This window comes from Rhea pennata, chromosome 1 (assembly GCF_028389875.1).
Source record: "Rhea pennata isolate bPtePen1 chromosome 1, bPtePen1.pri, whole genome shotgun sequence".
Classification (NCBI taxonomy): domain Eukaryota; kingdom Metazoa; phylum Chordata; class Aves; order Rheiformes; family Rheidae; genus Rhea; species Rhea pennata.
Window position 1 is genome coordinate 192,103,620 of NC_084663.1, and position 23,396 is coordinate 192,127,015.

The following is a 23,396-nucleotide window of genomic DNA, read 5'->3' on the forward strand; positions in this document are numbered from 1 at the left end:
GAGAGAGAGAAAGCGCGCGCGAGAGGAGAGAGAGAGAGAAAACGCGAGAGAGAGAGAGAGAAAGCGCGAGAGAGAGAGAGAGAAGCGCGCGCGAGAGAGGGAGAGAGAAAGCGCCGCGCGAGAGAGGGAGAGAGAGAGAGAAAAGCGCGCGCGAGAGGGGGAGAGAGAGAGAGAGAAAGGCAGCGCGCGCGAGGGGGAGAGAGAGAGAGAAAGCGCGCGCGCGAGGGAGAGAGAGACAGAAAGCGCGCTGCGCGAGGGAGAGAGAGAGAGAGAAAGCGCGCGCGAGAGGAGAGAGAGAGAGAGAGAAAGCGCGCTGCGAGAGAGAGAGAGAGAGAGAAAGCGCGCGCGAGAGAGAGAGAGAGAGAGAAGCGCGCGCGAGAGAGAGAGAGAGAGAGAAAGCGCCGCAGCGCGAGGGAGAGAGAGAGAGAGAAAGCGCGACGCGCGAGGGAGAGAGAGAGAGAAAGCGCGCACGAGAGTGAGAGAGAGAGAGAGAGAAAGCGCGCACGAGAGAGAGAGAGAGAGAGAGAGAAAGCGCGCACGAGGGAGGAGAGAGAGAGAGAGAAAGCGCGCGCGAGGGAGGGAGAGAGAGAGAGAAAGCGCGCGCGAGGGAGGGAGGAGAGAGAGAGAGAGAGAGAGAAAGCGCCGCGCGAGGGAGGGAGGGAAGGAGGGAGGGAGAGAGAGAGAGAGAGAAAAGCGCAGCGCAGAGGGAGGGAGGGAGGGAGGGAGAGAGAGAGAGAGAGAAGAAAGCGCGCGCGAGGGAGGGAGAGAGAGAGAGAGAGAAAGCGCGCGCGAGGGAGAGAGAGAGAGAGAGAAAAGCGCGCAGCGAGGGGGAGAGAGAGAGAGAGAGAAAGCTGCGCGCGAGGGGAGAGAGAGAGAGAGAGAGAGAGAGAGAAGCTGCGCGAGCGAGGAGGGAGGGAGAGAGAGAGAGAGAGAAAGCGCGCGATTTGGATCCTGTCAGGGAACAGTTCACAGACACACAGATACTCTGCTCACCTCTTCAAAAACGTACAAGCCACAGAGGCTAAGAATAATGGTGCCTGGTCTACTGGTTCAGTGAACGCTCATCTATTTTTGGGGGAGAAAAACATCACTTCCTCATTTCCAGGAAGGTACCACAAAATGATTAGAAGCGAAGAAATCAGCTACCACAGAGAAAATCTGGCTCATGTACAGAATACACAACCAGTGGAAACCTTGCTGATACCAGCAGGCTGTATCAACATTTTGCTTTGGGTGGAGAAGTGGAGCTGGAGAGGGCTCCTGTTAGTGAAAAAGGGACTTGTCTCATTCACCAAATAAAATTCCTCAGTAATCACATGGCTCTGGAACCAGAACAGCTGTCTCCTTGATGCATCTTCTAGTAAAAGGGAAGGTAGGAAAAACTTGAGCATACTCCACTACAGGTATTGCAATAGAAAATTTAAGCTTTGAGTGGCTGGAAGCAAAATGCATATACTGTAAGAATATAGGTGTAAACTTTCTAAAAGATCTTTCCAGATCTTTAACTACATTATCATTCCTCCAGGAATTCTGGTTTACTCTTGTTTAGCTAATTTCCCACTTTTCTGTCAAATGACATCCCAAAAATAATAATAAAAAAAAGATCAGATTGTAAGCAAGTTCAGTACAATCTGCCTTTCGAAACCCCACGTCACATCTTTCTTTTCTTTATGTGGATGCCTAATTATATCCCAATTCGTTCTGAAGCTCTGCACACTACTGAGTTCTTCTGGTCTCACAAAATAGGACCAGTAAATATCTATTTTGCTTAACATCTGTATGATATTAACCATTTACCATTCTGTATTGGTAAAAAGAAGTTTCAGACAATGTCAAAAAAAAAATCTACAAAAACACAGGTCTAGGATAAAATGGCTCAAACTAAAAAACAAAAGAAAAACATCTCTTATAAATCCACACTTCATTGAAATAATCAAAAATTCTTGGTTCTGTTCATATTCATACAGAACTTGCCAAGATCATACATGAAAAAGAATTTTTAAAAGGATCCTGCTGACTGGAACACTTGACCTATAATAGCTCAGTAGTCATCCACCCTAAGTTTACTACATCTGGTCATAATCAGTTTAACTCACTGATTTTGAAGCCAATTATAAAGCAAATACACAAACATTTTCAAAAATACAAAAAACAATCACTTTATTTTTCTTTGAAAAGTGCCTCATACGTCCACTTTCGTTGGCTCAATGCACGCAAGCTGAGATCATTCCAACACTTTTTTGTTCCTCAAAACTGACAACTCAACTATTGAGATGGCTGCAGCTTTTCTTCAACATGGTCTGCTTTAAGGGCAACACAAACCTCTGGCAGCAGAGAAGCAGTACAAGATCTTGGTATGTTAACTGTCATACTTTTTCATAAGCTTTATTTGAGTATCTGCCCCCTGTATCAACTTCTATTATCACACTGTATATTCAACAGTAGTAGCAGACACTAACTCAAATAACAAGAATGGAACATCTTGGTAAAATTATGCACTTGACCTGAACAAATTCCACAGGCCTATACCTAAATAAATACCTAATGGAAAGCCCACAAAGTCTGAGCTCAGGTGGCAAAACTATGCACAAGTTTACTATGGTTATTTTGGCAAGCTTATTTTGGAAAAAAAAAATATGCTAAACCTAGACAAGCCAGAAAACATCTAGACAAGCTTTCAATGATATGCAGAATTAAAGTTCATGTTTACTGTATCAACTTTAACTGATCTGTATTGAAAAAGACATCTTTGCTCACCCATATTTCCATGAGTTGCCAAGTATATTTTTCTCCTTTACCATCCACTTGACCCAAGGCTATGTCAAGTTAAGAGGGATATCATTGTCCAGTTTTTCTTCAGAGCAGCACAACATTAGCCACCTTCTACCTTATGCATCCTCTGTGCTTTAAGAATTATCGAAATCACTCTCTCAGTTGGCTGAAAGAGTTTCTCTACATATCTACATGCAATTTACCTGGACTTGAACTACAAATGCTCATCACTAGCAGCTGTTGTTTAGCATAAAGCCATAGCTATGGTTGGAGGGGCAAGTATTTCATCACCAGCAGGTCTGCATAAAGAATTAATTTACATTGAGATTAGACAGACCCACAGACTGATCTTATTTCATAAGTATTTCAGAATATTCCTCTTCAAAATATCCTTTTCACCACACAATCATCTTACAGACCACTCCACGTGATTGAAACCAAGACTATCCTATTTTAAACAGAGCTTTTTCCTGTAAAGGATAGGTCAATGTACATTTGGCAGCCAATGACAAAATACACAAGGATTATTTCTCCTTCAGACATCGAACACACACGAAGCAACAACATGATTCATATAGGAGTTATATCATGCTCTCAGAATATTCACAAGCTGTACTCAAATTTAACATATATTAAAAGACATCAAGGAAACAACAAAAGCATTAAGAATGTAATTGTAAAAATCTGCGTATCTATTGGAAACAACGTTCTGTTACACTGCACAATAAAAACGCCAGATATGTAAACTATCTCATCTTTAAGGTTTTAGACCACAAGGTAAAACTATACAAAGGATTACAGAGATTAAATACAAAATATATATTCATGAATTAACAGTTTCTTCAGTTGTGTGGTTTAAGAGGAGTATATTAAAGAAAGAACAAAAACGCAAACATGATTAAGTTTCTCAGAAGTTAAGGGATACGAAAAACAACATGGAAATACTGAGAACCGAAATCACCCAGTTGAAGGAAAGAGTGAAAAAGAGCAGAGAAAGGTCTGGCCTGGGGGGAGGAGGGGCAGCAGTTTGGGGGAAAGGGGTGTCTGACAATGTTAAGCTGCTAAACTTACTGAGTCCAACAGGACATGAACAAGAAGCTTGCATTCAAATGTAAAAATACAGTGAGCAAATGAAAGAATTCACAAAGTGGGGCACATAGGAGCAGGAAGATGATCCAAGAAGTTGCAATTTGAAATGAATTAAAGATAGAAGAGTTATTGTAATTATGGTTATGAAAGAGGATGTTGCACCAGTTAGGATTAAATGCCTTGAATAACAGTTTCAATTGGAGAAATGTTTTTATTTTGGTTCCATCTGTAGGAACAGGAATTAGTGGCAAAAAAAAAACATTACCTTAACACACAAACATCAAGAAGTAAATTGAACCCTATTTCTTTCAGAAAAATGAAAGAAAGACAACATAACCACTAAAACCAACTCATCCAACAAGCCAGCATACCCATGAAACACTAGTTAAAAAATATATATATAATAGGAATTGATGTGAACAAGCCACAACAGTAATAAATACTAGAATGAGATCAGGCCACAGGTTCCACAAACCTAAGACCCATCCTCAATAATAAAAATATATACGAATTTAGAATGTCAATGTTTAGCCCTTAAGTTTAATAACACACCACTTTCAAACTTAGTAATACAAACATTAATTCTGATTCCCACAGGTCAGATTTCCACAGAAACCCTGTGGAATAACAAAGAATATGAAAAGCCAAATAACAGGAACATCAAAATTATTATCTCCACTACTTGGAGAAAACCCAGATACACTGAAGTAATGGAAAGGCAACAACAAAAATACCCATTGAAACAGATACAGTCTTAGTACCACCTGTCTTTCAGACACAAGAAATCAGCTTTAAAAAAAATATATATATATCTTAGAAGCCATTATTTCAATGAATAGAAGACAGATGTGTCACAGACCCTCTATTCAGAGTCAGTTCATCAGTTTCCATCAACATGAAGCCCAACTTTTCCCTGCTAAACTTGACTAATCTGAAAGGACATACTTTCTCTGCAAAGCTAGCCCCACAAAGCATTGTCAAAGTATCAAAGCACTTCATGATGAATACTACAGCAAACTAAGTAACAAAAACTGTCAGATTCTCCAAGTCATAAAAAAATCATTTTGCACCCTGAAAGATGTAAATCTCTAAAAGTCCATATGCACACATACACAACAGGTTAATATGTCTAAAGTCTAATTATTTAGTACTTTTTGAGAGTTTTTTTTAAACACAGTAAATATGTTTACACTTTAGCATTAGTTTTATACACAAAATAATTTGTGATGACCTTGTCAGTACAGAATCATATTCACAGTCAAAATAAATATTTTCCTTCTAGTTGAAGGATAGATAAGAAGTAATTACCTTAAGTTTGAATTCAAGCTGTGGTAGAACAGAAAGCAAGAGGTGACTGTCAATATTGTATAACTCCAGAATCAAATCAAACACATGCTCTGACAGGTCACTAATTGATGTTTTCCCAAGCATGAGAACTTGATTGAAGAACTGGAAAGTAAAACAGAATATATATCAAGAAAAAGAGAATATAAATATACACTCTACATTCTAGAGTTTGACTACCACTAAATTTACCTTTTAATCTTACAAATAATATATTTCTTCACAGTAATAGAAGGGAAATATCAAGATTATTTAGTAAAAATTTCAACACAATTCTTTTATATTCAGAATCCAGAACAAGGAAAAGTGCATTGAAATGTGACATTTAGTTTACCACAGCAAACCTACAAATAATAATTCAAGCAGCAACACAACTTTAGAAGAATTACACTATGTCAGATCTTTTTATAATGTGACTATATTTAGAGTTATTTCACTATAGAGAATAATTTACTTTAAAAGCATACTAACCTTTCAGTCAAAACAAGACTTAAACAACCACCTAATTACCACGTGACTTAGTTGACAGCTTAAGAAGTTTTAAGTACAAGTGTAGGAATTAATAACTGATTATTCCAGAATTTATATTTACAAGTAATGTAACCCAGCTGTAAAGTAATTATTCTTTTGGGGTAATCTTGATGGGTTTGAGGCAAGCTTCACACTTTCACTTGTAGAAAATATCTTCTAATATCAAGTATTAGTTACATACTACTTTCAACTATATATTCTTACAATAAAGAGGGAAGTAGTAGCTAAATTGGAATTTACTGGTTTCTATTCTTAGTGGAAAGGACATAATTTGGAAAAGCTGTCTTCTCTTCGGATTAAGACAATAAACAAGCGCAGCTAAACAATGTGACTAAACAAATTATACTATTTCCATATGCAAGTAGGTGGCAGAATACATTTACCTAGCACTGCAGTTTCTTATTCCCAGACTTGGACAGATGAGCATAACTACTTTTTGTGCCTGACAAGGTTAATTACATCAGTAAAGACACTACAAACATGCAAGGGGTGGGGAGAGGGGAAGAGGGACAACCAAAGCCCACACATTTTTAAGGTTATCAAGCAAATTCCAGTAGGTGATGCCATTAGAAACAGGTCAGCAGTTCCTAGCAGTCTTTAATCTTGACTAGGAGGAAACTGATATATCTATCTGATTAAAAGTTACCGCTGTGTACTGACTTGGAGAAAAGTTCTCCTTTTCCTGGTGAACAAATAGTTGCCTTGAACATATATGTTCCCAGTTAGATAATTAACCCCTTCTGTGTCTAGTACATTTTAAAAAATAAACTTTCAAAACAAAGAAATCGGAGAGGATAGTATTTCCATTTGTGAGAAATCAAGAACAGAGGAATGTATGTATACATTCTTCATAGGAGGAAACTTCTTACTGCAGAGATTTACTTAAAATCACAAAATGTCACCCAGCTTGTAATTTAGCTTTACAGTTGCACAACAGTAGGTTTGACTAACAGGCTTGGACTGTAAGTTTTCACTTGAAGAGGCCACTGTCTTAATCTTAGAAGGTACTCATTTCCCAAGTGCCATGGGTGTTACGAGTCTGAAAGCAACAAAAAGCATTGAAGATTTTCCATTGTTTTCAAGCTCTTAAGGTTTGGGATATCTGCAATAAGACCTGCTAAATTGCTAGCTACAGAAGAAGTTTGGGACAGAGGGAGAGGGAACAGAAGATAACTTAGAACATTTTCATCTGATCTTTCCTTCCTCTCATCCCTATTCTCCTGCAAGGTCTATGAGGCCTTCTCACTACTTTTCACTGAACTCAGCTACTCCTCAAAGCCACTTATAGTTTTTCCTTTTTACTCTCTGTTCTTAGATTGTTTCATCCTCCTCTCCTGTGATAACAGCATTAAAATTATACTCTGTCTTCACTTCTTTTAGCTTCCATTTTTTCTCCTAGCCTCATCTTTTCAGCATAAAAATACATTGTCCCAGGAAGAAAGTATCTGTATTTTTTTTAAATCAGAACAATGCATATAAGCACATTTGCTCCCCATTGGTCCCAAGAGAGCAGACAGTAAACTACTCACTCCATTTCAGAAATAAAATTGTCAATAGCTTAGTAATTTATATACAGCAAAATATTAGACTCAAAAAGAAAAGTTAGGCAGCACTTCATTAATATAATCATTCTTCCCTAAAAGACAACTGAGACAACTTCTAAAAAGTTACCTAGCCCTATCTGAGTATTTGCCATTTACCCTTTTTTAAATACAGTTTTCGTCTTTGGAAGTTTACTGATCTCCTCCGTATTTGTTTACAGTCTTCACTTACATTAGTTATATATGGCTCAATTGCTTGAGCTGTCCTCTTTAGTAAAGCCTTTGCCAAATCATAGGCTTGCTTGTTTAAGTTCTGAAAAATAAACAGAAAAATTAGCACATGTATTAATCTTAAACATGATTATTTAAGTTTACCACATATTAGTAAATGAAATTACCATTAAAGAAATAGGCTCCTCTTCTTCTACATTCCATACTGAAGATAACATAGTCAAACCAAACGTAGTCTAAATATTAGTTTTACCCAGAAGAGCTTTGAAATCTCTATAAGTTGAAAAAAACAGTTTTCCCTGGCAAAACTGGGCTTACTTTTCATTTTCTTTTCTGAGCCTGACACCCAGCAATGTCAATTCCTGTATTCTACTGCCGCTCCTTATCACCTTCCCCAGATACCAGAGAAGCAATATAAAAAAAGAGAGAAATTTACAGTCATGATAGAAGCAAGCCTCCAAGTAGGATTGTGATAGTAGACCAAAGCCTCCCTTTCATTCTCCCCTAGTGGCAAACAGCCACCTGGGAATGGGGTATCAGCACAGTGTCTCTATAGTATCTCACACAGATGTCAACTCTAGGCAGCTGAGCTTGAGTAGTGGTGGGTAAAATCTTAGTCAGTGAGCAAAAAAAAGGGTGAAGAATACAAACTGCCAACAGAGCGCTACTGTAAATTTCAAAAAATATTCATACCTTCGTTTCTGTAGTTGTGTTACTGCATCTACATTATTTTTCCCTTCTGTTCCCAGTACTAACTTTCTACCAACCTCTGGTTGCTATGTTCTATTCCCCCAATGTCTATATTGCAATAATTTTAACATATTTTCAGAAGAAAATGCAGCTCAGTTATTGTGATACACCACCCCACATTTCATTAGCATGTAAAAGTGAAGGAAAAATGCTCAATAGCTTAAAACAGTCTTTTAATAGCTAAAACGTCTCTGTGAAAAACTGTCATTCCTTATTTTGATTAGTCTGTGCAATAAAAAACCTGCATAGTCCATTTACAAGAGAACAGCTAAAAAGGTATCCTTGTTATGCACATCACCCATAAAAGGGAGGAAACTTTTCATAATGAAAAGCAAACAAAATACATTATCATCCAGAACACAATAGTATTTCTTTGCCTGCACACTCTTTACTTGTGTGTAGCTATTTGAGTGAAGATATCCTCTATCTTTTGGCAAATCTTATGTCTATAATCATAAACACTGGGTATAGAACTACAGTTTCTAAACAACATGGGGAACAAATTAATGTTTTCTGTTAATATAAAACAAAGGAAGTTCCTGAGTTGTCTATTGATAGCAGTAAGTTAGGTGACTGAAGTAAAAAAAAAAAAAAAAAAAAAAAAAAAAAGACTACAAAGATCTTGCCTGAAGACTCTATTGTACTCAAAGCCACTATAGAAGGTGAATAAAAATTCCTGTTCTGGAAAGATACTAGATACTTGTACAGAATGCTAGCATAGAAAGAAATTATTAAAACCAAACTACAATGAGTTCTACTTTCTTGAAAAAGCGACATGTGAATACAAACGAGAAAAATACTACTGTTTTTCATAAAAACAAAACACCTACTAGAAAAATCAAGCTATAACCATCACAGCCCACCATGAATTAGAGAGATGAAGGCCAAATTTATGCTGACTTCATGCTGTAACAGTCAAAAATAGTTCAGCAACATGTTTTCCTCCGGTAACTAAATGATTTTTGCTTAAAATTCTTCCTTTCTAAAAGCCATCTGCCGTTATCACAATCAAGAAACAAGTCACAGTACATTCAAGCAGATCAGTTAAATGATAATCAAAGGAAAGCCAAAACTTAAGTTTAAACCATTAACTAATTTGAGACACATACTAAGCCCATCTACACTCTTACAACAAATTGCTCCATTTCAGCAAGACTGACCTCTAATGATACCTTTCAAAGATTGTGAACATCAGAAATTGATTTTGTTATTACCACTAATGATCACTCAAAAAAATTTTGCAAGGAAAACAATACCAGTATGTTTATTAATTTTCCTCCTTGTAATTTCCTCTTCCCTTATCTAAGCAAGATACAAGAGTCACCGTAGGCACAGTCTGTCTACAAAACTATATAGTTGTTCCTTGTCCAAAAAATGGGGATCTTCTGCATGGCAGATTCTTCTTTATAGTTAATATAGAAAGGTTTCCACCTGTAGCATCTGTTTTCTGTTACTTAGCCAGAACCGTGCCCATTCAGGAAATAAAAGGCACAAACAGCCATAATATGAATGTATGCCATTTTCTGCTGTTGCTCTGATCCTTCTCAGCTTCCACAGTTCACCTCCACCAAAACAAAGAAAACAGCTTTCACTTGCAAAAGAATGAACTCTAGATTGTAAGATCCAACTTACGTGTAAAACAAGTCGGAACAGCAGACCTAGCATAGTAAAGTTTCAGCAGGCAGATCTGCTCTAATTCACATTAATTGCATTTTCAGCTCATATCGCTCACATTGTTGCAGATATTAAAAAAAAGAAGCTGCCATAATTTTGTCTACACAACTACTACTTAAAAGAAAAAAGTAAAATGAAACACTCTTGCATAGATTCTTAGGAAAGGAAATCTGAAAGAACTGAGGTGATCTTTTGTAATTAAACCATTACACACCATACAAAATCTCCCCCAACACCTCAACCTCAGCTCAGATGAATTCTAGAAATAGCTATTTGCAATCTTGACTGAAGTCATTACCCTTCTTAAAAAAGGGTAGTCTTAAAAAAAAAAAAAAAAAAAAAAAAAAAAAAAAGGCGAGAAACAAAGCGTAGATCACACCTAGATAAAGAAAGTTAACTATTTCTTCATGCCTTATGAATTTGATTTAGCTGTGCTGATAGCCAGGACCTTAAACCACCCAGAGGCCAAACTTTCCAAAGATAACCCTGTCAAGAAAATCTTAAAAGCATTATACATGAGAAAATTTTCTTCTCCCTTTTTCCAGCTGTAGGATAAAGGTAGAAATAGGAAAAAGCAACACTGCCTTAGTTCAAACAAAAACAGGAAGAATCCAAGCCAAATCCAAATAGGTTCAAAGGTCTTTTATAAAAGGTCAAAATATCTTTTCGACCTATATAATACCCATAAAAATATTTCAAAATTTCTATGGAAGGAAAGACCTAATTTAACAAATTGTTCTCTGCATATATCTAAACTCTTGCCAGGTTATCCTTGGTTCAATCTTTCCATACACTGGGAAGCAGGGCAAGGTGAAAGACGAATTTCAAGATTTTTTAATGGTTTAAGAAATCTCTCATTGACAGGGACAATTATCTTAATCAGGATGTCCCTAAGGGCACACAAGCATCCAGCAAGAATAAGCTTTGAGGAGTTCTGGATTAGGCAGAAACTAAGCCATCTGATTGCTCTGCTGTTTAAAGAAATCATTAATAATTATTATATTCTGAAGAAAAAAGCAAAAATAAAATAGATCGATCAAGACAAACCAAAAGAACCACCCAGAAAAGGGCAAAATATAGATCAAAAAAAGTCTTAGTTGAGAAATTAATATTACTACATAAAATAGACTATGTAACCTTATAAATAGATATTTTTACCTGAAAGGAAAATGGAGGTTTTCAGAGAGAGCGAGAGGAAGAAAAAGTGAAAATAGGAGAACAGGCTTTTAAAATTATTTCTTAAGCTTAGAGCATTTCAGCAATAATTACTGAAGAGAAATCATCTTCGCCAGCCATGAGCTCTCTCCTTTGTCTCAGTTTCAACCATTATTTTTGTATAAGTATGGCTAGCATTTCAAGTTGACATGCTTCTGGGAAAATACTAAGAACCTCGCCATCTCATTTTTCGCATCTGTCCTCTTCCAGAATTTTTGACAAACTTATGCTGTAGACGAAAGAAGTAGCAGCAACCTCTCTGAGAAGGTGGCACAAACATCTTAGAGAATATATAGGCAATGTTCCCCAAGACTGTTGACCACAGAGCCAAAAGCCAGTTCTGCTGGCACAATAGAGTTAGCAGAGGTGGAAATGCATGCCCACTGAATTTTTCCAGTTACCTTTTTCAACTGCCTCTCAATGTCCAATTTAACAGCACAAAGTAATTTGCATTCATTCTTGAAAAGAAAATTCACAATCAAATGCAGGACCCTTATTTTTTCCCCAAAAAAGACCAACTAGCATTGATTCTGTCCTTTATAATTTTATAACTTTAAGAGTGAATTAAGTGTGAAGCTTTTTCCTCCAGCTCATCTAGAGAAAATAGTCTTCAAAAATTTAAGTTTTAACATTTTATTTCCTTGTTATTTTTTAAAGGTATTCAACTTTATTCTGATTATCAAGGCACAGTGGCAGAATTTGTATTCAAGAGAATTTCACAAAGCAGTTTCAATAGATTCTCTAGATCTGTTCAGTCTGGGAGTAGGGGTATAGAATAGGCTTTTAAGGATGGCTGGCAATAAAGAAAGAGCTTGGCTGAAGTGTTGCCAAGATAGATAACACTAATCTTTAAACAAGCTTCTAATAACGACAAGTAAGGAATTTAATTGTCAATATCACTTTTGGGGGAAGTAAACATGTAGAGCATGTGGGATGTGCAATGGGATATGCAGTGTGTATTTCCCTGTAGCACTCCTGAGGCTGAAATTGAAACAGTCTGGCAAACATTCAATAAAGCACAATTTACCTACTAAAACACTGCACAAAAATTGTTTACAGGTATTGCCATGAAAGTTTACATTTTAAATACACAACACAAAAGGGAGAGGAAAACTATTCACTCTTCTTGCATTTTTATGTTGACTACCACTCCCTTCATTCCAGTCTTTTTCGATTTTAATTCACTACATTTTTCATTCCCTCTTTATATAATGCTATCCAAAGAATTTCAGCAGAGATCATGGAAAGGAAGAAAAGAGTCAAACCATAAAAGGAAGAAAATGATTAAAAACTAAAGAAATTAAGATCTGGGCACATGGTGAAATACTATGTGATACAGTAATGTTTTATTGAATTATCAGATACCTGCTTTAGTAGGTGAGCAAGCCAGCGCATACTCTAATGTACTGGATTTGTAATATTAGTACCAGCCACTTAAAGTGCTGATGTAAAACTAAAAAAAAAAAAAAAAAAAAAAAAAAAAAAAAAAAAAAAAAAAAAAAGCGAGATTGGTTACAAACTCAAGTCAGCTAGAAGAGCTTAGGCTTACTTCAGTGGCTTCTCAAATTAGAGCAGATAAACACTTGATAGCATATCATGTCCTCAGTGCTTCCTGTCCCCAAAGTTTGCAATTGTGCTGTTAGCACAATAGTTCGTTAGACCTACTAAACACATCTAAGAACCAAATATATGGTATTTCTGTTAAGAGAAATATAGATTTTAATTTTAAAACATATGAGCAGTAAAGAACTCACCATAACTCTTGATAAATTGTTCAGTTTGGCCACTGTAACTCTTAAAAATATTCACATCATTTTAATATTGCATTTGTCTAATGTTGAAATACAACCACTGAACCTTAGCATTAAGGATTCAGAACTAAAGAGCTGTTTGAACCTTCTTTTCCCAATATATGCTTATAGACTGCTCTTTTGATACATTACACAGATCAAGCTCATCAAGTCTTCAACCTCTCTAGTGTTTACTCAATCCTATTGTTTATTTACTAGAAACCAATCCTATTGTTTATATCCTAGAAGTCATATCAGCTGTATCACTATTATCCAGACTATAGTCATTCAACTCACAAGTGCTCCACAGTCTCTCATGTACTACTTTACTTCTAGCTGTATTAAAAATACAATGCTTGCCTGTGTCACTCACCATGTACATGGTCATCTTAAAGACAATAATCTCAATTTGATCATTTTCAAACCTGAATAACAAATCCCTGCTTCTTTTTCATCAAAAACAAATACTTTCTGCACCCAGGGAATCCAGCTAGACAAGAATTTCCTACTTATGACATCAGTATCTACCGTTATGCCATTTCTGGTGGTCAGTCTGACTCTTGGAAATTCTGCTTTTTACAGCCCAGAGAACTTTAACAGGCAGGTCAACTAACTCATAGTTTTTGCCTATGGTAGGCCTTATTATTATGGATCTTGTAGTTCTGTGTTCAAAGGGATAAGAGCAGAGAAATTCCCATTCCGATTTCATTTCCCCACTTTCCCCAACATGAAATTATCTAACCACTTTGTGTAGCGATCATGTAAGCTCCCAAGGCTTAAATTAACACAAAATAATTTAAAGCTATTGCAATGAAACAGAAAAAAAAGTTAGAAGCCTCTTTCCATTAGGGTGAAAGAGGTAAGAAAGTCAAAACACACAAAGCAAAGGTAAAAGTGCTCAGAACACAGAACTTCTTCAGTTAGAAAGCAAACTATAAACAAGTATTCTGTCCACAAAGCCAAAGTTTTGATCACAGGCAAAAGAAAATACAAAAGCCAAAATGCCTTGTCCCATTAAAATGCAAACAAAGTAACCCATTTTGCATAATTCTGTTTTCGTTTCTTGTATTCCAATGCTTTACTTCATAAATCCAAGTTTTACGCATATAAATTTCAGTCTGGCTTTGGCACAAAAGTACTAGGATCCTTAAAGAACCCAATTAAAACATTTCCAGTTAAGAAAACCCCTGACCAATATTGAATAATTAGTCCTCCACTGCCAATGAAAAAATAATTTGTACTGGTTATTTGCTGAAATTGATGACTTGTGGTAACTCTACACAGCACAACTTTTGTGCCACAAGCCACACACTTCAGATGGCACCTTCTGAAAAGCCTATTCAATTTCTTCAGCAATGCCATGGTTTCAAAAAAAACATTGTTTGGAAGCTGCACAAATCTCTTTTCCACATTTAATTTGTAAGAGCTGATAAGAAGAGTTCACATTCACTTCAGTTATTGTAGCTTTTAAAAAAGGCAAAAAAGTTAGTCTTTTGGGGGAAAGAAAAAAGAAAAAAACACTATATTCAGGAGGAGTGTTATCAGACAACAGCCAGAACTGTCCGGAGTCCAGTTACATGTACATTTGTTAGATAACTTCACACAACAATTTTTTTGTTGTAAACTCACAGGAAGTCTCACTCTCACTTGTAGCCCAAGAAATTCTAGTCAAACGCAAATAGTTTCCTGAACAAAGCAGTCAGGCTTTCTTGCCTTTTAACACTGAAATTTCATGACACACAAGTAAAGTTTGAAGTTATTTCTCACTTCACTAGAATGACTTTTTTAATATTACTAAAGGTAAAACAGCCATCATTTTGGCTCTTCATGCACCACTCTTTCTGAGCATAGTTATTTCTATGACTACATCAAAAACATCGAGGTGCTTCCAATTACACGAAGTCAACATATTTGAAATACAATAGAGCCAACCATAAATCATCCATTTCAAAAACTCCCCTTATCCCCCCATATTTAGAACAGCAAAAAAATTCTAAAGGATATATCATTTATGTGAAATTCTAGCAATATAAACCACATATCAAAAAGGTATGTGCAAACCCATATGACTGCATAATAACAGTGCTAAAAATCAACTAAAAAATTTTAGCTCATGACATGTGAATGAAAACAGTAAAATGCTATTGAATTTCATTGCTATTACAATCGCTGTTCGAAAAAAAGTAACAAGAATTTATTTGCTACAGCTTTTCTCTCAGTGAAATCTACATAACTGAATACATGTATTTGATAAATGTTGATCACAACTACAAGAAAATTAAATCACTATTAAGTCTTACCTTATGTGCTGGCACTAGATTAACTAGCACTGTATCCAAAAGTTCCTGTGACACAGTATCTCCCTCACAAATGATAGAGCTCATAAGATCAACCATGTGCATGTGTACTTTCTGATTATGACCATTGCTGAAATTAAAAACAAGAATTCTTAGTGTATTATTCATATAAAGTACAGCTTCCATTCAGAGTACTCTCCAAGATAATGCCAAACAACAAGGAGCATAATGACAAGTTTTCTTATAACTACTCAAATTTCTGGACTGCATATACTACTTTTCAAAGTATTCTTAAATTTCATTCCCTCTCCATTTACTATTATATGGAGAGGGAAAAATTACTGCATCTGCCCCAAGGAGAGTAAGATACAAGGATAAGACAGCATATTAGAACATCCTTCCCCTCTCCTGAGCAATGGCAAGGTCACATCTTGAGTGCTCTGTCTAGTCCTCTAGCACAAGACAGACACGGGCACACTGAAGCAAGTCCAGCAAAGAGCCAGGAGGACAATTAAGGGACTTGGGCATGTCATGTGAGGAGAGGCTGAGAAGAGAAGGCTCAAAACAGGGGAAGTTAAGGAAAAGATCTCATCGCAGTGTATAAGTACCTGAGGGGGGACAAGCTATCGAAAGAAGTCAGCAAATGGATGAGAGGCAACAGCTACAAATTCAATTACAGGAAATCACATTTCAACATAAGAAAAAAAAAAGACTTCTTTACTGTAAAGATGATAAACACAGGAAGAGGTTTCCTAGAGAGGTTGTGGAGATCCTTGGTGATGCTCAAAACTTAACTGGACACAGTTCCTGGGCAACCTGCTCTGACTGACCCTGCTTTGAGCAAGGTGTCAGACCAGGGTATCTCCAGAGTTCCCTTCTGACCCCAACTATTCCGTGATTTGGAGAATTCCTGCTATAAAAGTATGAATGCCTTATGAACTGCATATTGTACCGCTCACTTTGTATTTCAACGATAAAGTAAAATAAATGCAGTTAAAAAAAAATCAAAGTAAATTTCTTATAAAGATCACATTTTCCAGTTAATCTTGTCATAATATTTAATTAAAACAGACACAATTGATAGTCTGTTACATTTACACTGCTACCTTCAGTTAACTTGACTTACTAGAATATCTGAATTAAGCTCTTCTTGTTAGTGCTACAGTCACACAATAGATTGAACATGCAAGTTCAAAACATCTCATCTCAAGCATACAATAATGTATTATAATTAGAATGACAATACTTACTTTATTACTGAAAACAGTGTTCTGTACAACTGCGTAAAAATTTCATTGCTGTCCTCTAATTCAAAGCATATGTTGTACGACTTCACCCAAGCAATATTCTATGTTGGACAGAAGGGGGGGGGTGAAGGGAGGGAGGGAAAGTAGTTAATACATAAATGTATGCAATTTTAAAACATAATTAACACTTATTATGAAACAGTAAGTTATAAAGCTCACCTCAAGTAAGTAAAAATAGCGATTAAACTGGGGGCTTTTTGTATCTTCTAAACCTTTAAGTTGCCTTGTTATGAACATAAATATATCCTGAAAATGAAACAGTGGTAGTTATTTATTCAATCATAATAAAACTTTTACAATTATAACAATTAACATCTTTAACTGCTCATACTACTCAGCACAAGACAGTCATGTCAGAAACACTATTTCACTGTCCAAAACAACAAGATTTATAGAAGATCAGGAGGAATGTCAAGAAGTAACTTTAGAATGCTTCATCTTTTTTTAAAGGTTTAGGAAGCAATTCCACAGGAAAACACTTAACTTGACACACACAGTTGCACCTACCTGACATACTACATAAGCCACAATATTATTCAAGAGAACAATGAATTTTGCATTTTCACTTTATGCTGCAACAGGTTTGGACAGGAAACAAGAAGGGAAAAAAGTAGTAGCCAACTGCAGCTTTCTTAAGTGTACCGTAATAGACTTATACAGTAATGTTTGTACATTGCTTAGTCATCACTCCAAATAATTGATTTTTCTACTGACTGGTCACATCTCTTGCAATTAAAAAAAAAAAAAAAAAAAAAAAAAAAAAAAAAAAAAAAAAAAAAACAGGCAAAACCAATAAACCAAAACTTCCCACACAGGCTTTATCAGCTTTCAGTATGAGAGGTCTTCTTTAGAGAATTGTTTCACATAATAATAAATTCAATCAAAAAGTAAGCAACAAATAAAGTCAATTATGAAGAGAATGGAAAATACAGAAAAGTATCTTTATAAAATCCTTTCTGCATTAAGATAATCAATGGTTGAAAATTCATAACTACTATATAAAAACAAAAGATTCAGAAGCACATCTCACCATTATTCAAGAATAGTCTTCACAGCCTCAACTGTCTCCACAGTATTTTACCTAACAATCTAGGTATAAAACAAATTCCTACCTTCAAATTCATTTAAGCTTCAATTTTATTTTTAAAGAATCCAAAGGTCTGATAGGATGGATTGACATTTCAATTAGGGGGGCAAAGAAAGCTTTTACAAATTCCAAAGGCATGAAGTTGCTGTACTAAATACGTGAAAGCCTTAGAATCAATCTTGAGAAAAGGATCCTTAGAAAAAAAGGAATTGCAATATAAAGATTTTAATATACCTTTCACATTAACGTAAACTTTCTATATACATTTAAATTTGTGTAAGAGATAATATCTAGAAAAAATTTCTATAACAAAAATTTACAAAGGACCACTGTCATCACTGTCCTCCTCCTCATCCCACCCTGAGAAAGATGGGCTGGAAAAAAGGTGATGACAATACGGTCCCTTCTGTTCAAGGCTACAGCTGCAAAATCCAACTTTAATCAATAAGCTGAGCATTTACTGTGGTCTTACCACAGTCTTACTAACCACATCAAAATTAGGTATGACAATATCACCTCTTGGTTAAAAAAAAAAAAAAGAGCATGGCAAGGACATTGAACAAAGATGCAGCTAAATTAACATTTGACTTTCGATCCAAAGTATGCTTTCGAAGCGAAACTTCTGATCATCCCTATTTACTACTGTTTGGTCCACAATGACGATCAGTCACAAAGCACATGAAGAGGGCTCTTATGCTGAAACCAAACCAGAAGATACAGTTCAAAGGACACATCTAGTGGACTGCAGCCACAAAAGAGTACTCCAGCGACAGGACTAGACAAAATCTAGTCCAAAGAAGCCTCCCCCCGGCCCCATCCTCCCTTTAAATGTAGGGCCTGAACCAGTAACAGGCCAGTAATCTCCCTGAAATGAATTCCAGCACCAAAACAACTGGTAGGCCAGAAGGTACTGGGAAATTTAGGGGAAATACAAACTGAACTTCAATGATGGGAAGATTCAGTCAGTGCAAAAAATGGATTATGTTCATTTAACAGAGTATCTTTATTTTTTTATGCTGTTGTTCCATATGCAGAACTAAACATAATTCAAAGCCTGTACTGAGACCAAAATTAGTTTTCCTCACAGATTTTTATAAAGCATACATTACCGTACTGTATACGAATACAGACATTAACAAATAGCATGCATATACAAGGTAGCATTTGAACGCTTCACAAATAATGGCATCATCTAGTAAAACGACTTTAGGGAGAACATTGGCATCAAGACAGAAATCCACAGAAAAACATTCAATTAACCACATATAAAAGCTTCAGTATGCAGAGCCATAGCATTCACCATAAAACATATTCATATAGCTGAAATTCTACCACCATGCACCCCCTGAAGCATCTCCATTTCAGCTAAGTTAGGCAGAGTATACACAAGACAAAGCATTTTCCTGTGACACATAGCAGTGATTAGAATATCTTCCCCTCCCTCACAACAAAAAGTTACATGTTAAGCTTTTCTCAGACTGAGGACTGAAGCTAAAAGTTTCTATATCCTAAAAACCAGTCTTGCTCCAATTCTGCTTTTAGCCTATTTGTGGCATTTTCCTTCCCTGTTGTCAAAGCTCTTTCAAAATACAGTGAGGAATGTAAGATTTATACTGAGGATACACATAAAAGAAGCAACTCAAATTCTGATCCCTTGTCTTTACAACTTATGCACCATCCAAAGTGACATATAAAGCCCTAAATAGTCTCTGAAGCAAGGGCAAAAACCTCAAGACTGATGTTTTCCCTCTCAAAGAGCTATCCTCTTCAGCATTTTCCATCTCCAGTTTGGATACTTAAACAGGCAAGAGGAGACTCTTAAGGCTGCAGTAGGGGTACATAAATTAAATATTGGGTAAGAATAGTGCCAAAATATGAGCCAAGAGGAAAAACTCTTCCTCTTACCTCTTCTCATAAAGTGGAGGAACTCTTCAACATTTGTATCAGAGCTTGTCCTGCAACCACAAAAGCTAGGTTCAGCGGAAACTGGTTTGCAATAGTCTACCTCAGTACCTCTGGGCAAAAGTCTCTATTGTCTGTCCTTTCTTTATTTTTCAAAATGCATTTAGAGATCTGCACCAAGAGACTGAATTCTGAAATCTGTACAGATTACAGAACCAATTCTCACAGACAACATTGCCAGTCTGTTTACAGCTCTACCTATGTAGTTGTATACTTAAAATGTAAGTAAAATAGTGTAAAATTAGTAATGTAAACTCTCCAAGATTATATATATATAAAACTTAAAATTTGTTAGCATTTCATAGCACAGATTTGGTAAGAATAAATAGTATCGCTTGCCAGGACAATTCAGACCGAAGAAAAAAAGAAAAAAATAAGACTAATGAGCAAAGAAAAATATATATTCAAAACTGAGGGAGAAACCATGAAGGCTCAAAAACAGACTTAAACATAACATGGTAGGATTAAACTAAGACTTGTCTTAATTGTAAATAGTGTAATCAGTTACATGCAGTTGGAGAGGTGATAATTAAGAATTAAGAAAACAAAGCTAACAAATCCCTAGATCTCTGTCTAGTATGTCAGCTAAACAAAGCTGAAAGCATGTACTACAGCTGAAACTGTATTGCTCTTCTTACTTATAAAGCACTTTTTGTGCTACCACTAGATCAGAAATTAAGTGATTTCTTCCACCATAATAGATGCACCTTCCACCACAACCATCTTTTTCTCCTATTTGGCAAGAGACTCTTAAAACAGGGAGAGATGACAGTAAGAAGCACAAGTTCTTCAATGTTATTTTCCCCTGCAAGACTTCCTACAAGAGTCAGTCTAAGTCTAGATTCAGAAGTTGTTCAGTTAGGAACTGGGAAAAAAGTTAGTTTTCTATAAAAACTGTATAAAGAAAACAATGAAGCAATCTATTTATTTATTTTATTTATTTATTTATTGGTAACAAATGGGGCAAATTTGGAACTGCCTTTTCAAAGCTGGCATTTCCCAATCAACCATCTCCATCTAGTGGGATCAGAGATGCTTTAATTGCAAGTCTAATTTACATCTAAAGAAACTTTTACTAAAGAAATAAATTATTCTCTATACAAAAATCATTTTTCTTGCCTTCTGTAGAGCTTGTCTATAACAAACTACCAAAAGATGATTAGTGTGTAGCTGGAAACAAAGATATTTTGCTAAAAAATTAGCTATCTTGCAAAATTCTTGTAAAAGCTTGCCAGTATTGCTAATGTACTAGCTCATTATCTGTAAATTCCAATGATAGTTCAATAAAATAGATATTTTCAATATAAATCCAAAATCCTGTACATTACTGGAAGACATACTAAATATCACTATATATCACATATCTGTCAAACATTTGTCCTGACAGAACAGTCCTATCCCACAATCAAGTGAAAGCCAGGAATCACTCAGGCTGAACAGAAATAACAAGAGAGAAAATAAATTTTAACAATTACATCAATCATTCATTTCAAAAAACTGTTGTGGAAAAACAGATTAATTCAATTTACCTTTAGTTTATCTGGTGAAGTGTACGGAGCTTCAGGGGCATAAATTCTGAAAATATCAGCAAGACAACATGCTACCAGCAAACGTACATCTTTATCAGGATGTTTGAGGAAAAAATCTGAAGCAAGATGTAAAGCAAGATTTAGATACAGCTCCTTTTCTTCTTCAGAGTCCTGGTCCATATCCATGAAAGTTTTCACAACCATCTTAAAAAAAAAAAAAAAAAAAAAAAGAACATCTCAGTATATAAAATGAAGCACTCAGTGAATGGGTCATCACTGAAAGTTTTTTCCTGTGTTTGTGTAACATCTAATCAGAAGCATCCTGAGTTCTCCCTATGACTCTTTAAATATTATTAGCAATGTAGTAGTATTTGTTGGAATAAAAGTTGAAAAATTCATTTATTTTTAATAGGATGGGAAGGACCTAATCAAGTCCCTATTGTTTGCCTCAGCATGCAGAGCCTTAGCAGCATTACCGAAAGCCTGGCAATAAAAGCTCACATACCTTTTAAGAGTCAGCCATACCATTAAGTTGGCCAGGAAATGAAGAACACAAAAGCATTTACTGTTACAAACATTCAGTGTCAAATGTTGAATACAGTACAGCCAATTTTATTCAAAATGTTTGTTTCTCCCTGAGGTATTTAGAGTTACGAATTTTTCCTCTATTCTCTTCCAGTTTCTGAATTTTTTCAGAAAACTGCTTCTGAGGACAAGTTTCTCACCTGTACAGCCCACAAACAGAAGCAGACCACATGGAATTTCAACAGAAGCATATATATAGATAAGAAACTAGTACTGGCCAGCAGCATGAATGCTATCTGACAGGACTAAAATGCTAATTAGTATTAGGGTCCAGTGGATCGTGTTACACGAAAAAAACAAAAAACAAGAAAAAAAAAAATCCAGGCCACATGAAGTGTTTTACACTCTAAATAGACCATAAAGACACAGCAGGAAAAGTTATAATTAGTAAGCACTAGTTAGTGAGGATTTTTATACTTAATACTTGTTCTCCTCCAAAGGTTTTTTGTTTTGTTTTTGTTTTTTTTTTTTTTTTAACATCACAGCTAATTGTGCTTCTCTCCAATTTCTTATTTGAATCACAGAGATGCAGTTATTTTAAGGACTACAACTCTCATTCAAGTTAAAAAAATAAAATAAAGATCAAATTATATAATCTTGAAAATTAAAATCAGAACTGCTATCTATTCTACCAATGCAGGAAGATATATTTTTCAAAAATAATGATGCCAGTGAAGTTGCTCAAGAAAAACTGAGGGCTGCAAAATAAATTATCTTGTTATAGTTTCATTGTTTTATTTTTAACATTTCAAAACTGATTATACATATCTGGTCAGATAACAACACATCCTATTTTTAAAATTTCCTGCATATTTAGGATCACAGTAGCTGCAAGATATTGGAAATATGTTAGTATCTTTTAGTAAACAGCAAAGAATAACTTATGCATAGATATAATTTCCATTGAGAGGAAAATAAAGTTCTCCCTAGTCAGACAGAGGATAATCTGCATTACCCTCCTCACATACTATCAAAGGAGTATGATATGGAAAATAATTCATTAACGTGGTAACATAAGTATTCAGGTGTCACAAGAATTCTTGCATAGAAAAACAAACTAATTCTTCTAGCATACTTTTCTAGCTTCTTGCAGATCGATAGGTTAGGGGATTCCTGAGCAAGGAATTCCACTCAGACCACCATGATCAACAGTCATGGAGCTTCTTCCAGCTTTGGCCAGCATTTTTTAATCTATTCAGTTCCTCCCGCTCCTATATCATCCTACAGCAATAAGCTTTGCTGTTTAATTTTATAGCTTATTGAAAAGTTCTTTATTAGACTGCAGGTCTAAAATTAACTTATTTCATTACATGATGCCTTGGGGCTTGTATATTAAGATAAACTATGGAAAAAAAATACATCCCCCAACAGCATCCATCATTTCAAAACCCTTATCCCATTCTCTCCCTCTTCAGTGCTAGGCCATACCTCTTAGAACCTTTCCTCTTTCCTTATTCTATTAAAACTCTGAGATGGTGTGGACCAGATATCCATACTGTTTGCAAGATAAGGTATACTAATGTATAAATTCAACATGCATATTTTCCATTCTATTCTCAAAATTCCTGGTAATTTACATTTATATAAAATTAATGGCATTACTAAATAAACAACAAACTATTTACTTGTGAATTACAAATCCACAAAAAAAAAAAAAAAAAAAAAAAAAAAAAAAGTGCTGCTTCCCTAATA

At 35.7% G+C, this 23,396-nt stretch overlaps 1 protein-coding gene across 6 annotated transcripts in view; it reads right to left on the reverse strand.

Annotated features, from left to right (window-relative positions):
- Positions 1–23,396, reverse strand: part of PDS5B (PDS5 cohesin associated factor B) — a 119,976-nt gene that overhangs the window by 74,179 nt on the left and 22,401 nt on the right. For 5 of the 6 annotated variants that reach the window (XM_062567121.1, XM_062567122.1, XM_062567119.1 and 2 more), the window contains exons 3-8: positions 21,120–21,323; positions 16,701–16,787; positions 16,485–16,582; positions 15,238–15,364; positions 7,510–7,590; positions 5,170–5,310 (exon numbers count right to left, since the gene is read on the reverse strand). In XM_062567121.1, coding sequence (XP_062423105.1) covers positions 5,170–5,310; positions 7,510–7,590; positions 15,238–15,364; positions 16,485–16,582; positions 16,701–16,787; positions 21,120–21,323 — 738 coding nt within the window. Of the gene's footprint in view, positions 1–5,169; positions 5,311–7,509; positions 7,591–15,237; positions 15,365–16,484; positions 16,583–16,700; positions 16,788–19,533; positions 19,584–21,119; positions 21,324–23,396 lie in introns of those variants that run through there. The other variant, XM_062567123.1, reaches the window with a different exon arrangement.